General features: G+C 39.5%; 1 protein-coding gene across 6 annotated transcripts in view; it reads right to left on the bottom strand.

Annotated features, from left to right (window-relative positions):
- Nucleotides 1-165: 165 nt before the first annotated feature.
- BRWD3 (bromodomain and WD repeat domain containing 3) overlaps nucleotides 166-16,491 on the bottom strand; it is a 57,059-nt gene continuing 40,733 nt past the window's right edge. The window contains exons 26-40 of one of the 6 annotated variants that reach the window (XM_030497910.1): nucleotides 16,322-16,446; nucleotides 16,010-16,092; nucleotides 15,480-15,591; nucleotides 15,050-15,111; nucleotides 14,808-14,963; nucleotides 14,007-14,127; nucleotides 13,141-13,266; nucleotides 12,971-13,052; nucleotides 11,262-11,318; nucleotides 10,599-10,739; nucleotides 10,184-10,336; nucleotides 7,867-8,030; nucleotides 7,203-7,300; nucleotides 6,574-6,732; nucleotides 166-5,385 (exon numbers count right to left, since the gene is read on the bottom strand). In XM_030497910.1, coding sequence (XP_030353770.1) covers nucleotides 4,598-5,385; nucleotides 6,574-6,732; nucleotides 7,203-7,300; nucleotides 7,867-8,030; nucleotides 10,184-10,336; nucleotides 10,599-10,739; nucleotides 11,262-11,318; nucleotides 12,971-13,052; nucleotides 13,141-13,266; nucleotides 14,007-14,127; nucleotides 14,808-14,963; nucleotides 15,050-15,111; nucleotides 15,480-15,591; nucleotides 16,010-16,092; nucleotides 16,322-16,446 — 2,427 coding nt within the window. In that variant the 3' untranslated portion in view covers nucleotides 166-4,597. Of the gene's footprint in view, nucleotides 5,386-6,573; nucleotides 6,750-7,202; nucleotides 7,301-7,866; nucleotides 8,031-10,183; nucleotides 10,337-10,598; nucleotides 10,740-11,261; nucleotides 11,319-12,970; nucleotides 13,053-13,140; nucleotides 13,267-14,006; nucleotides 14,128-14,807; nucleotides 14,964-15,049; nucleotides 15,112-15,479; nucleotides 15,592-15,850; nucleotides 15,918-16,009; nucleotides 16,093-16,282; nucleotides 16,447-16,491 lie in introns of those variants that run through there. The other 5 variants (XM_030497911.1, XM_030497912.1, XR_003993215.1 and 2 more) reach the window with 5 other exon arrangements.

Here is a 16,491-nt window from a genome sequence, read left to right as displayed (position 1 = left end):
AGGACACGCCACATCAGGACTGACAAGACATCCTCAAACCTCCAGCTATTCAGTTTTCCCTGTCATTCACTGCTCAGTTTAAAGAGGAAGTATTTCTCAAGTTCTTACCAAAAATTAGTGATTTAAACTTATTTTCTTGTATTAATAGTACGTGATTTTGAACAGTTGTCACAAACATTCTGGAGACACCCAGAAGCGGCATTTTCAAGTGCTTGATGAGGTTCATCTTGCTTTTTGCAGTCAAGAGAGCCTCTAAACATTGTCAAAAGCAACACACTGTCGTTGGCCTTTCCATATTTTTTAAGTTACTTGGAAACTCTCTTTACTACGCACCCAGAGTCAGCTGTTGTCAGTGCTCTGTGTACTGCACTGTCCTTCCGCTTTTGTGCGGGAGAAGCAGCCAAAGTGTACACTGAAGGAAACATTCAGGGGAAATTAAAATATGCAACAAAATTTTAAGCAGCCAAAAATCCTCCACAAATTATTTCTTCATGATTATATTTAGCTTGATTATCTATAGAGTGGGGTTGACTGGGATAATGGGGTGGCCTCTGCTTAGTTTATGTGGAAAGGAGTGATAGGAAGACAGAGGAGTGATAGAACTGCCCAGACCCATCGAAGTTCAAGCACCAACGTAAGTTTCATGGGTTATTTAAAATAGAAATACCTCATGAGGCTGGAAGCACATGAATTCTACAAGGGTTATGTTAACAGCTATTCACATAGCAAGGTTAAAAAGGAGTTGTTCAGGAGACCCGGAGCATGCGTGGTAAGGGATACCAGGTGGAACTAAGTGCTGTTGTACATAGCCATGTGTAAGGAAGCACAAAGGGAGTTAGTAGTTCACTGCTGTGCTCTCTGCAACTGCCTGCGTCTAAGCAAGGGAAGCCATGTGCTGCCTGCTCTGATCCAGCAGTGTTCCCACACATGGTACAGATGGCCCCAGAGCAGCCGAGAAGCCAGCCCTCAAACTTCCCATCTTCATTAAATCCACCCCCAGCAATTTGGGAGTGTTGCTAGTAAGCAAAGTAAGGCAGAGCTAAAATATACAGAAAGTCTTGGGAAAAAAGACAGAATTAAATCCTACAGCCTAGTCAAAATAAAATTCATCAAGATATCCTAAGTTTCTGAAAGAGTATCATAAATAGCCTAGAGGAGCAATAAAGGGAAGTGAAAGAAGAGAGGTGGAGCATGGCAAAGAGGAAAACCAAAAGGTGATAGAATAAAAAGCAGGCAAAGTTTGGGCTGAACTGAGACAACAGCACATCACTACTGCAAAATATGCTTCGTCATTCACACCCTGATCTGGGAAGAAATGGGAGCGCTCAGAGCCAGAGGATTTGTATCTAGGAGCAATCTGCAGATGAAGGGACTCACAAGATATTAAGCCCCATCTCCAGAGGACGGAACTCATGGGCTCACACTCTGCTGCTAGTAAAGTCCTGTTTTCCAAGGTGCCTCCGAATGCCTTGAGTGCCCCGGCAACTCGGGAGAGGCATCACGCAAGACTGCACAGCTAGAGAAAGCTCTGAAGCACTGATGTGCAAGCACTGACCCTGCAGCAGCAGGGGAACCCCTGGCCTGCCCACATGCCTTGTCCGCTTTTGGGAATCTGATAATCAGACCTTCAAACCCTTTTCTTAGGCAGAGTCTTGGGGTTTTTTGTTGAAAGTGCAAGGAGAGAGACGATGGTCCTGACTCTGCAACACGCTCGACAGACTAGGAGCTTGGCTGCTTCATGAGGTGCTGGCTGAGCACCCAGGTTTTGGATCAGGGGGCAAGATGGTACAAGATTTAAACCATTTTACTGCTCCTGCTGCACCAGTTGGGCTGACACTAAGTTTTCTGCAACCACAAGTGGCTCCTAAAAGGATTTGGGGTTTGAGAAGAAGTGTCCAAGTTACTACGAAGCTATAATTCCACAGAACAAGGCTATGAGAAATCAATTGCCTAACTCAGAAAAAGAATCCAGATACAAAACCAAGTAAAAATAACATCTCTAAACCCAAGTTATTTTTCTCATGCTTACAAAAGGTTGTCATGCACAAAAAAAAGCTTTTTTTTTTTACAATAAGCAATAGTTCTGTTGTTCTAGCACACCCTGCTGTCTAGCTCTTAATCATGTAACACGTGATTAATACTTACGCCACAGCAAAGTGATGCTTCACTGTTATCTTCACAGTACTTCATTACATAGAAAAGATACATTTAAGAACATATTTAATATTATTCTAATTGCTGCTAAAATACACAAATTTATAAAATGATTTCTCTGGAATCCACGTGTTTTATCTCTCCCCAACCCCTACACAAAATAAATAAGTAAGTGAATCTTCGGCCAGTCAGAAATATATCAAAAACATTTCTTTTGCATTTCAAGATTTTCAGGCTTTAGAACAGAAACCATAGTGTCTACATGAGCTCAATGGGACTGATCTAGAAGGGGTGTGATTCTGGCTATGAACTGATGCATACATGCTATTCCTGGTTACCATATGTAGGAGGACCAATCAGTCAAACAAATAATACATTTCTTATAAATATATATGTGTGTATATATATACATATATATGAGAGAGATGATAGGACAGGTGTTTATATTTTAAAGCCCAATACAGAACTAGGAGAGCCTCTGCACTTCCCCACCCTCCCCATCAAAACACAACTAAATTAAGTCCAGAAACAGATTACGGCCGATTCAAAACATCTGTTACAAAATTAAAAGTGTGATATTTGTACTGTACCATAAACTCATATTAATGCTCTGAGCGATTTAGGATATACTTTCCTCCTTCACAAAACTAAACCTCTGCATTTTTTCAAGTCATTTTGCATCTAACTAGAGTTTTTGGAAAGCGAGATAAAATAGCTAGTGCTTAATATAGAAAGTCAAAAATTAAACTTCTGCATCTGAGAATATACATGGGTCACTTTTTGCTGCCTGAGGTTTTCCAGAATTATTGACCAAGCTGTGCACGGAAGAACTTAAGGATACTGGATGAAAGTTTAAAAAAAACCAAAAACCTTGAAAAACTCCACCAAAACCTTCTAGTTTCTTTTTGGGTTTGTTCTCTCTGTGTAATCTAACTCACTCTCTTAACCAAGTGAGAACTGTCAGACTCATTTAGACAACGGGAGAAAATTGAAGTCCCATATATATTCCAGCCTACGAAGCAAGAGGCCACTCATCCCCAGCTCAGCCCACGCCAAGCACCTCTTTCTGTTCACCGAAGAGCAAGACTGCAAACATCGTCACATACTGTACTATTACTACCAAAACAATTTCTGTTTTCAAGTTAGCATTTTAACAAGAGTACAGTGCAACACAAATTCTCTTCTGGAAGCTCGAGACACAAGAGTCCATCTGGAGGAGATGACCAGTTCTCCATACTGCCACCAGAGCACCCCAGCTCCGTCCAACTCCCTCATCACCTTTGAGGGGCAAATTAAACTACACACGGATTTGCACCAAGCAAGTGGCAGCAGAAACGTGTGGGAGGCAGTTGGCCTATCTACACAAACAAATCACCATCTGCTGTTAACATCATGCTTCTGAAACCTCGGATAACAACTTAGATCTGTTTTCATTGTGTCAATATAAGGAAGATATAGTTATTCTACAACTTCGCAAGCCGTTCTAGCCCTCTACGCTCCTTCTCGCCTCTTCTTCAACATGTTCTGAATAACAGCATCTATTTTCTTTTAAGTTTCCAGTAGTTGTAAATAGAGGTAGCTGAGCTACTATTAAAAATCACGTTATGCTTTGAAGAGGAGGAACCTTTCAAATGTTGAAGTTACCCCTTAGCTGCACAATCTCTATTAATACTATAAAAATATGAGAGGACAAAAAGAAAATAGATGCAAGTAACTTTTGCATTTGGCACCTTTTGTCTAGATATTCATACTTCTCAAGTATTCTCTTTTTAATAAAGTTAATGCACACATAGGACACACCACATCAAAGGTTTGCTACATATTTACAAGGCACCAACCCTTTGTCACTTTTTACATGAATAAAGAACCGATAGAAAGCACATCAGGACCCCCGTAACTGTAGTATAGACATACTTCAGTTCAGCACAATTCATGAACATTTGGCCTGGGAAGATTAAAATAATCCAGATCCTTCTTACAATATAGAAACTGTAAACATTTTATAGCTGCCTTTAGGATTGGTGTATTGTGCAAAAGTTATAATTATTACTGTGTATAAGGATTTATGGCAGAAACCACATAAAAACTCTGTAAGAAGGTGCTATTTCTATAATACAAAAACAAAACGAGGGAGAGAAGTCATAATTGTGACTCAAAAGGTCATGTTCTTATTGAGAAGCTGGAAGCCTCTTTAATGTGATGAACTTGTAGTGTGTGGGGAAGAATTTCTGTAATTTAAGGCCTAATGAATAAGGCTTGTTTGACCAATGAAGTGTGGCGATCTGAAGTTTTAAAACAAACACAAACTGACATAATGGAAAAGCACCACTGTGAAAGGTGAGTGGAGTCCCCGCACAACTTGCTTGGTAGATTTTCTGGTAAAATCCCTGCAGTAGAAGGCCATTGAAGTTCTTTTTAAAATTGTTCCAAAGTTTTTCATCTGTCAATAGTTCCATCCCATGAGATGGCTGACCCTGGCTTTTTCTGTCATTTTCCGCACCCTGCCTGACCTGGAAGTACCAAGGTTCAACGGATCCTCGGTGTGCACAAAATTGTCATTATCAGAATCGTCATTGTACAAGACAGTTCTCCTGCCCTCGTTCCTTGTTTTGATTCGAGGCGGTCTACTGAACCGCCCTCCAAACACGTTTTCACCAAACTGTCCTCCAAACAGGTTTTCAAACTCATCATCTGTAATTCGGGCACGTTTTGCTCTGGTGGCTCCTCGAGAGGCTCCTCTGCCTCCTCGGCCTCTTCTTCCTCCCCTGCCACCACCTCTTCCTCTGCCACAGCCTCTTCCGCCTCTACCACCTCTTCCCCCTCTGCTCCATCTCCCCCACCTCCCCCATCTACCTCTCCTCCCTGTCCCTCTGCCCTGCCAATTCCGTTTCCCACCGGTGATTTTTCTTTTGATTTTTCTTTTGGGTTTCTTGGATTGCACAACTTTGCTGTAGTCATGGTCTCCATCAATGTAATCCTGATCTGTTCTAGATGTTGATTCAGAGTCTGAATCAGAGCCACTTCTGCTTTCAGAACTTGAACTGGATCCCGACTCCCTGCTTTCTGATGAAGATAAACCAGGTTTTTCCTTTAATTCTCTCTTTTTCTTTTCCTCTTCCTCCACCTCCTCCAGGTGCTCATCTTCTTCTGATGCACTTACTAACTTCCTCTTGACTCCTGTCCGAGGTTCTCTGCCATCACCATTTGTAAGTGGTCCATCAGGAGAGTGATCTAAGCAAACACAAAATAACCCTATTGGTTATCATCATCACACCTGAGCCAAAGAGGATATAAAAAGTGGGATTTGCCTCATTTGCCTTCAAGGTGTGCTCTGGGGATGATCCAGCTCTGACCTACTCACCACAGATGACCTTTATATGCTCTGGAGACAACCAGGTGCTCTAAGGGGAAAATACATCATACAAAGCAAACACAGTTCATCTCATCTGGAAGCAAGGACTGAAAACTCTCTTGACTAGGAGTTCAGAGAAGATCCAGTCAATAAAAGGAGCCCAGTGACTAGGTTAGACACAAATATCTAACATTTAGTCAAATGAATCCTTCCTAGGGTGCCAAGGCAGAAAAACTCTAAAATCTATTTCAAACATCAAAACAACACTCTGCAAGCAGTATTTATTCCCCATCAAATGCACGTTCTCAAAAGGCTTAGTCCAGGGAACACTTTTGGGTAAGCAAAATTTCAAGACAATAAATAACCCCAGAAAGCTCACTTGAAAGACACAAAATACCTTGCTGGCTTGGGATCCAAAATACTACATGTTTTCAGAGTTACGAATCTGACACTGAAGATTAAATATCATCTTAGATACAGGATACTAAAAGCTCACCTACAACACACAACACTGCTACAGCACAGTAGTATGGACTTGACAAAGGCTTCAGGGTTTTAGCCAATGCTCATCCAATGCTACTTCAGCGGAAAGTCTGATTAACATGTCCCAGAGACAAAATACCACAGTTTACAAACAGTGTTCCCCTTCTAATCACAACCATTTAGTCTTGATCATGATAAAAATATTGAATTTTTTAAAAACTTTTTTCATCTTTGGTTTCACTTTAATAAAAGGCCAAGGTTTTAGGGTGGGGATTCCTTCAGTTTGCTTTGCTTTTTGTAATTCCTGAAGGATGGTAATTCTCCAGAAGTTTAAGAGCAATGCAGCTTTTCTATCTGGAGAAATTTTAAAGGACCTCACTGAAAGGCATGTGGCATCATGTGCATGTCACTCTTCAAACAAGAATTCTGTAAGAAATAATGTAAATGGAATTCTTTGGTATGGTTTGAGAATATAGTATAATGCTAAACTCAGGCGAGAATATCATAAGCATCAGACAGAAGTGACAGCTTTTTTTTCTAGTGAAATCAGCCATTCAAATAACAGAATACTTATTATTTCTCACCTTGTTTCACTGGTGTAGATTTACTCCTGATTGGTCTACTTTTCCCTGGATCAATGGTATTTCCACTTCGATTCTGTGCATTTGAGCCTGAGGACGATGGCTGACCTTCCATATCTTCACCAATGGCTGATCCCAGAGGTTCTTCTGCTGTATCTGAAACTTTAGACAGGAGACCACTAATGCGACAAAGTGACTTTTATCCCGTTTACAGAGTTATAATGCAAGGAGGCTCTGTATCACCTGAGTTAACAGCCCAAGTCAGGAGGTTAATCTCATCAAGCTGCCTCTGCAGTCATGAAGAGACAGATTTCTCTGGGGTGTAATCTAAAGTAAACTTCATGTATTTGTAATTGCTGTATGAGAGAAGCCCACATAGAGGAAGTCCAGGCTCTTGCCAATAGATTAATTCTTACGAAGGACAGACCCAGGTTCCCTATTCTCTGACCCTTACCAATAACTTACCAACAGCTGAAGGGCCAATTTCAACTAACACAATCTACAGACAACATATTGCCATGACCTTGCTACTTGCTCTTTCAATAGGTGGGTTTTGAATGTGTCTCATGAATATAAGCTTCGATCTGCACATACTACTTGCTGCAAAAGATGCATTTTAGAAAACTTCTCACCATGAGATGAAACTGAAGAGCTAGTCCTAGTCAAAGGCAGTGAGGTATTCTGGTTGGGTTTAGGTTGAATCTTCATTTGTTTCTGTTTCCCTTTTGGGCTGAAGACACAAAATATCCCAAACAGATAAAACTGTTAGTATCAAAAGACTCAAACACAAAACCAATTTTCCCTGCAAAGTTCCTTGTTTTCTGAAGCAAATGCATAACATAAGTGATCTCTTTTTCCCAGTACTTGCACAGGTGTAGTAACTCTATAAATAGTTACAATATCATTCTGTTTGCTAAAGGCATGAGAGTTTGCAAGAACAAGATTTAATCTCGCCTTTTATAACAAATACTCTGTTTAGTTAGATAATGCATCACACACAAGTCAGCAAAGTGTTATACAACACTTTTTTTCAAGAGTTACTAAACAAAGGCAAAAAGAAACTTGGTCTTCCATTTCCTCCTGAGGGAATATCTCTAATCATGAAGTCTTCCACTTACTAGAATTATGCACAAACTACAGATTGAGCGCAGAATTTGAGCTCCTGATTTTATTACCTAACAGAGCAACTGCATCAGGAAAGGAGACCTACTGTTGTTGACTGCTTATGCACAAAGGCAAGTCTACTGCTGCCATCTCAAATGACACTGAAAGCAAGTCCCACTAGCATTATGTTACCTAGATGCTCTGCTAGTTGAGGGTGAACTGCTACTGCTTCTTAGCCGTTTTCGGTACCGTGGCCTTCTCCTCTTCTGACATTGCATTGCTGACTTGTACTCAGAGATGATATTTTTCATATGGTTTTCAAATAAGGCAGATAGTCGAAGTGTCATGCTGTAAATCTGTAGTGAGAAAGCATCATCATACTTACTAGAAGTTGAGTAACTAGAACATCGGGGCGGGGGGAAAAGTCACAAAGATTGTAGCACAGAAGAAAAATTCATGGTGACATTCAGCTACAAGGTTCTTTAAAGATAATTTCCTTCCATGGTACATGTGTATTCTCACAACAGAAAGTGTTTTCATAAAAGGATGCAATTATTTACAGTACAAAATACTTACAGGGTTTAAGGAAAATGGGTATCTAGATTACTGAAACATTAAGCTCCATAACACATGGAAGAGTGCCACAAGATAACTTGAAGTACCCAGGGATAAACAATTAAACTTCACTGCCTTTGTTTTTTGCTAGTGATGCATCCTTACACTATCCCTGAAGAGCTGCACACAGAAACCTACTAAAATGTCCTCATTCTTAATTTCTGTAAGCCAGATGTCAAAATCCTTACATTGTTTTCCTGTCTTCTTTCTGGGCCTTCCCTTTGTGTAGCCTCAGCCACAAATTCACTCCTGGCTATTTCTCCATGCTTCAGACTGTATTTACTTCTGTTCAAGATTTTATCTTGGCTGTCTTTGGGTTTTGACAAACTAATAGTTCAAACTCAGCATAAACCAGACAAAGATCTTGATTTCTTCCTCATACTCATACCCTTCTGCTGCATCCAGTCTTCTGAAAATTGTGTAAATGCCATCAAGGACATGCTATCATCATCTTATACTCAGACATCCTCCCATTTCCTGCAGTCTGTTTGAACATAAAATCTCTTTGACATAGAGTTTTCTTTACATTCATATAACTTAATTTTTACCAGACCCTTGTATTTGAGGAATGTCTCTTTCTTCAGTTCTGGTATGTAGTACCCTACCCTTCCTGCCTCCATTCAGGATGCTGTTGCAAAGATGGTAAAATCGGTTACAAAACCTCAGGATGCTGGCATACATTTGGCAGCAGAAGAACTTGTGGTGGCAAAAGGCCCAGTTGTGTGCCCCGGCCCTCCAGCAAGAATCACCTCACTGAGGCACTTCACAGTTTTCAAACAAATGGATATTGATGGGCCACTCCATTAAAGTAATTTGGGAGTTGACTCACAAGCTGTTCAGTTATTAATACACAGCGAAGTTCCCAGGGAGCAAGCAGCAGTAACTAACTTGCCAAGATTACTCTGATGTCAAGCACACATAAAACCCCCTCAAATCACTTTTCTTCTTGCAATCCTCTACTTATTTCCCTTCTATCAAAGCGAGCAAAAGTTACTGGTCTTTACCTGCAGAGCTTACCCACAGCACACCTTTCAGCCCTTATTCAACACCAAGAGTTCAATTTACCTTCAGCAATGGCAACTTTGTGCTTTCTCTCACACTCGCTAACACTTGGCTGGAGTTGCCCTCTCACACACCACCAGCCTACTTCAGGCTTACTCTCATTGTCCTGCTCACACAAAACACAGCAGTAGTCATTCCATTGATGATCTAAGACTATCATTCCTCAAGTGATGAGTAAGGTCACACAACCTCCTGCTTCCTCCCATCCTTTATATGTGCACTGAAAGCTCTTTGCAGCACACTCTGTTCCTTCTCCTGCATGACAGCACCTTGTGTCAGACCATGTTAGGTGTCACATGAAAATTCTACAATAATATTAAATTCTATGTACTATTGTGTTTTAAGTAACAGTTTCTCAGTCTAGTCTCACATTTCTTAGTAGTTTATAAGTGCTCCTGTTTCCACACAAGAAATATTACATAACTTCATGACCAGCCACCTTATCTATACTAAATGATGTGTTTCAGAGAAGTGATTTTGTCACAACTTAAGCATCTTACTGAATATGCAGCTTTTTCCTTACAATAATAAGGTCATTACAATTTAATGTCTGGGAACGCTGCCAAAATTCTGTCTACTTTTATATTTTGAAGACATCAACCACTCAAATTCTATTTTGCATCAACAGTTTCTGAGAACCTTTAAGTTCAGATGAAAATAAAATTCCAAAGTGATCTGCATGAGCAGAACGAAGCAAATTTATAACCATAGCTCCCAGAATTGACATGAACTACTTATTTTTATTTCACAATGCAGTGCTTTGCTCTTCAGACACAGACCTTATTCCACACACTGTATCCATGTGGGGCCAGAGTTAAAATTCATTACTTACTCGAGACTTTTTATTAGGAGTGTAAGCTTTAGAGTTGCAGAATATTAAACGAATATCTTTGTAGAATTCCAAGGGACTAATGTAGTTTCCTGCTTCCAAGGTTTCTTTCACAGTGCTGAAGTCCATAGGAGTGTCTACAATATCTCGATAATCCTGTAAGAATACACAAGTAAATAATAAAGGCTGTCAAGTCCTACAACAATAAAACCACCAAAGTGTTCATCCACAACAGTGGCTCTCAAGCAATTATTTCTACTTGAGAGTTACTGCAAATAATTCTCTGAAAACATCAATAACCAAAACATGGTGCATTCCAGATCATAAAGGGAGAAGTTAGAAACATGCCCAACATGGATGCTTTGCCAAAGGATGAGCAATAGGCTTTTTTAATTTTGCATATAGAAGCTGTGCTTACAGGATAGGAGAAGAGATCAACTGGCTGTCTAAAAGGCTCAGAGTCCTCTCTTTCATAAATCAGGTTTAACAACTGCTTGCATTGTTCTTTCCAAGCATCGGGACTTGCTTTCATGGGCTGTCTTCTTATTTGTCGTCTTACCTGCAGGGAAACAGAGGTATTTCGTAATTTTTCAGAATATTTTTCACTTTCTGTTCCTATTAATTTACCAGCTTTCTGACTCACAGCAGATTTCCACAATTAAAACCAGAACTGCAGTAAGATGAAAGCATAGCCGATGGCACAACAATATGCAGTATGCAAACTGCAGAAATACGCCTTTTCTGGTAATAATACAGAAACACTCAAACTCACGAGAGGTATGCAATATTTCAGATCCAGCCTTGCTATTTTTATCAGCTTTCATCCAAATTTAACTGAAAATTGAATCTGTTCTAGTGTCTTTCAAATCAAACTAAAAAAAGATTCTTCAGCAATGAAGTAAATTTTCCTGCACAATAACTTCCTTAGTCTGCCAACACTTACATACACATGCGACTGAATTCACACAGTCCTACAGACCGTCAGCTATGACAAATTTAGACTATTCCAGACCTAAATGAGTGTTTCAGTACCTGGTCTATCTCCCTTCACAAGCTAGACCAAGCAGAAACGTTTACTCACTCGTCTTTTTCCAGAGGAAGTTCCTGGAGCATCTGAATCCACATCTACTTCTGCCACCTAAAGGCAAAGGTAATGATTACACACACGCATCTTGTACACACCCCTAGCCATGGAAAAAAAGGTTAAAAACCAGATAGCCAACAATAAACATAGTTTTAAACAAGTCAAATGCAACAAATGATTCAAGAAAACCAGAAACTAGTTTCAAACTAGAACTTACATAACTTAAAAAAACAATTGGGTGGATAAGCTCTTTCATCTCTTTTCCAAGTTTCCTTCCATAAAAATTATACACAAACCATGTGAGAAATGCAAATGGCTTGTTCTTTAGATTCAGCAAAGTCCCAGTCTTGCAGAGCTGTATTTCCCTGTCTAAATGTCCATGCTCTGAGCAGCTGTACTGAGTTTCATGTAGTGCCTTACTTACATCAAGTGTAACACTCTTTTCAGAATCTAGATTTAGAAATTACAATAAAACCTCCTTTGTACAGAGCTTTCTACCAGTAACTAAAACTAAGTAATTTTGAGAGGACAGGAAAGTTTCTACAAAAAAACCTAAAAGCAATTTGTTTCTTATTTTAAAACACTTTATAAACCAAAGCATATTATAAACCAGCTCTTTGAAAGGCTGGAGATAAGGGAATGGTATATATCAGCAATTTTGGACACTTCTGATCACTTCTTGACATGGAACAGATGAGATTCACAACTGGCACAAGAAGGTTAAGTTGGGAAAGGAGGGTCTGCTATTTAAGTCATGGAAATCCCTCATTTTCTTCAAAATACTCTTTCAATAATCTGTGAAAATAGATGTCATTATATATCTTTGGTGGTATAAAGGTAATTAAATTATTACATTGTAGTATAGATTGAGCAACCTGGTTTAGTGGGAGGTGTCCCTATCCATGGCAGGGGGGTTGGAACTATATGATCGTAAGGTCTTTTCCAACCCAAACCATTCTACAATTCTATAATATAAATCCAGGACAATAGCATCAGCCAGAAGCATATTGGTCTTCAAGCAGCATCAGGTTTAACTAAAGTATTTCAAAACTGCCACAGTGAAGTATGTCTTGGGGAAGGGAGGAGACAAGAAACCCCTTAACTAAATCTTATGCTGGCTCGTGTATTAGAAAGCAACACTGAAAAAGTAAAACAAACCCAAGCGACTGAGGTTATAACAGGTCACTTCTTTGCAACAGGAACTACCGCACATTTCATACTGTTTACAAACCGTGTTTAAGAAGAGAAGGTGTAAGAAGAGAGAAGAAGTTAAAGGGAGTGGTATCTAGCCCGGTTTCTACCTGTTATTTCACTCCATGGTAAACTGACAGGAAATGGCAGAGAATTACGTAAGAAAACCAGCTATGCTGCCTCACTGACAATAGGAGAGCTGTTGTCCTTCTGGTTCGGCAGACTGAGTAACACCTCCAGCTTATATTTCCCCTACTTACTAAAACTTCCTCACACACCAAAACATCATGTGCTGAGAGAAGATTAAAGATAGGCAGCCCCAGGAATCATTCTGACTTACATAAGGCACTTATTGCCCCAGGTGAGCAACATAAATGGCTTAAACAGACTCATCTCAAAAACTCAGTGCAACTACCCATAAAGTAAAATCTCAACAACAATCTTTGTTCAACTTTCTTACAAGTGCTGAATTTAAAAAGGCAAGAAGTTCTGATGATCAGACTTAATGGTCTTACCTCCTCTTCTTCATCAGTACTGCTTAGATCTTCCGCTTTCACCTTGTTATATATTTCTAATATATCAGTACAACTCTGATCCCTGCAGGACAATAACAAAAGCCAAAATGCATAATCAAATACCTCAGAAACTCAAGACATCAGGACTATAAAGCAAAAACCAGACCTACCCGATGAAGCGAAGTAAGACATCTGTTACAATTTTGGCTGCTTTGACTATAGGACTGTCTGGCTCGTTGAAGGTCCTGGCATTATGTTCAATGTATCGTACCTCCCACATCAGGGCAGAGATTCTCCTTAAAGAAAAAACAAAAGGGATGGAAAGGTGCACAATGTTTTCATTCTGAATTCAGTAGGATTCCTCATTAAGAAAAGGAATCGGGTAATTAAGGTTCAGGAGAAACAGGTTGCTAGACAGCAAGGCAAGTGGTTTCTGTTCACATACTGCTGACTCTCCCAATGCGCCAGGCTGCAACAGCCTTGTGGGAAAAAATGTCCCTCTTCAAATCAGCAATGAATGGAATGAGAAGAGGAAACAAACCCACTGAAGAAGACTGCTGACTGCTCCCACTTAGAGGAAGCCTCAGAGGTAAAGTGGTCCCCAGAGGGGGAAAAAAAGAGCAGGACATTATTCATCTTGAACTTAACTGGAAAAACTGAGATTTCCAGTTTACAGCACTATTTAGCCCACTTCTGGCAAGTGAAATACAAGGCAAAGCATCTGGTACAAAGGCAGTAGAGATACAGATGTAGTAAATACATGCTGCCTGCAAGGCATTCAGGGAGAAAGGCTCAGTGTGTTACACAAAAAAGACACTCCAGATTCAGATAAACCAGCTTTTGCCTTAGCAATGTGTCCAAAAGAAATTATTATTCAAGAAGACTCACTTTGCCCAAGGCCAAATAGAATCTGATGCTGTTGGCTAATCGAAGAAATATATTGCAGAAATGGCATTACATGGTATTCAGCTAAACATACTGTCCTCAATGGGGCTGTAGTAAATGTAGATTACAAACAAATAAAAATCCAGCTGACCTATAAAACCTGTTTTCAAGTCTCCTCCTGATCGTGGTGAGGTCAGTTGGATAAGCAACAACAGTGCAATACATGGGATAGGCACTAAGGTCCACCGGAACAGCAAAGGGATTAGAAATGTCTGAAAGACAAAAGATCAAAATAATTTAGATGCCTCAGAAGAAACCAGAAAGGAAGTTTTAAGATAACTAGATTCCTTATAATGGTTTCTGGGTTTTCTTTCAGCAAAAGCAATACATATCTACAGCAGGCTATGTCATTACGCAAAGGGTAGGATTCTTCCTCTTGTACCATCTGTTAACTACTCTTGAAAAAGCATTTTTTGTTTAAGTATCACATCTGAGATTTGCATCAGTATTGCTAAAAAGCAACCTGGCATATGCACTTGCTACAGGAATATTACAAGCAACATAAACTAAGAATATAGCCATGTGTATAAATATAGGATAGAATTTAAATCATAGTGTGCTACTAAAAGGCTACAAACTAGTTACAAGGTATTTGTTAGTGAGGATGTTTGTGAGGATTTGTTGGTTGTTTTTTGAGGGGTATAATTCAATGTTTTGCTCCTTTATATTTAGATAGGACCCGCTAAGAACCCCCATGAACTTGAAAGGAAGCAGGTCAAGCCCCAGCAAAAAGGGAGTATAAGTGAAAAAGACACCACAGGAAATTTTAAAGCCTCTTTTCAAATGATTTAGCTGAACACATTTCAAATATTCCATACCAACTCCCAACATTCTATCTATGTGCTACCGCAATGATATTCTTAATCCTTCCCCCTTTTCTCTCCAAACATACCAAGGGAAAGAAGTTGCTCAATCCCCTGGATTACTCGTTCACATTCTTCATCTCTGGAATGGGCTCCCCATTCTCCTTCCTGGGGTTTGTAGAGAAGAGCTGTCAGCTCATCTGGAGTCACAGGAACTCCAGCACCAACCTCCTCTGGATACGCAGCTAAACACGAATTCAACAACAGTAAGTACTAGCAGTGGCAAAAATTATTTACTTTGCATAAGGACATGAATTCAAAACACACTTACTTCCTTCTGGAATCGGTTCCATGTCCCATGGACTCATCCTCTCTCTTTCATTATTGTCCCAGCTATTAAAAAAAATACATTCAAATGTCTAAGTTAGAGCTGAATATAATGATACACCTTCTCTCTATCAGACTTAAAACAAAAAGGTCACGCCTATTAGAAACAAGACATGTCACTAGCTACATTCCAACTCCTTACTTTTCTCTTGTATATCCTATATATTCACTGTACAGCTGCTCACATGAAAAGCTTTGTTTCATGAATAAGTTCAGAATTAAATAAACAAAAATAAAGTGGCTGATCATGTATTTAAATGGAAAAAAAAAAGGGATCCCAGTTCTAGAGGTACACATTTAAGTTGCATGTAAATGCCTAGGAAACCCAGACCATGCAAACATGTGTGATACGTTATAGCTCTGCAAGTACTTACTGAACGCAGTAGCACTGGAAGGAACTATCTGGATATTCTGCCTGGAAAGGCTGCTGACTCTCCACAGTTCCAAACCACCAAGCATCATCTATTATACTGCGAAATCTATCTCCTATGAGGAAAAAGATTGCATGCAGCAAAAGAACAACATAAATAATTGTTAAATACTTCTTTTTAGAGAATCAACTTCATCTTTTATAAATGCCTTCAGTTCTTACATTTTACACTATAGAAATCAAGCCCTTCCCTGAAAGGGAGGACTTTAACATCTCTAGTAATTAGTCACAGCTGCCCCCATGCCTCAAACCAAAATATAGGAGCACATTGTTCTGCTTGTAACAGTTTGCCTCATTTCCCTTTTTTTTTTTTTCCTGCTACAGGAATTGCAGCAAACATCAAATAAAGTTTCCAATGATTGCTATAATAGCATGTGCAGTATAGCCCTTTACATCACGTAACAGAGATGCTGTATCCTACTAAACAGCTACAGCAATATTGCAAAATATATGAAAGTGTTAAAAAATAGTCACCTATTTGCCAGTTCCTTTCTTTGGCTTCATTATAAAACTGATGCAGCACAAGGAAGTCAATAACATCTGGCATATCATGGTACCTTCATGAAATAGACAAAAACAATTGCTTCTATTACCCATAAACACAGCTCCACATGTACAATACAGTCTCCAACCCAAAATTTCATGCATTCTGTTTTCAGGTTTGGCATAATAACTAATTAAACCATCATCATGCTTTGCAAGAGTGAAAAGAAAGGAGGGTAAGGGGAAGCTTCTAAACAGCAAGAAAATCTCTTGAAGAATGTCATCAGCATTTCAGTTCCTTACTTTATGGAAAATGATTCTCCTGTCATCTTGCCTGTGATCGGATCTAGGAATGCAAGCTTCAAGCAGCAGAGTGTAGGAGGCCCAACTTCATATTTAATTCCTACAGTCTTCACAAATTCTTGTTCCTATTTATCAATAAGCATGGAACAGTATTATTTTAATTTGCTAAC

The sequence above is a fragment of the Strigops habroptila genome, chromosome 9, assembly GCF_004027225.2.
Source record: "Strigops habroptila isolate Jane chromosome 9, bStrHab1.2.pri, whole genome shotgun sequence".
Lineage (NCBI taxonomy): Eukaryota > Metazoa > Chordata > Aves > Psittaciformes > Psittacidae > Strigops > Strigops habroptila.
Note: the sequence above shows the minus strand (reverse complement) of the source record. Positions and strands in the feature narration are given on the sequence as shown.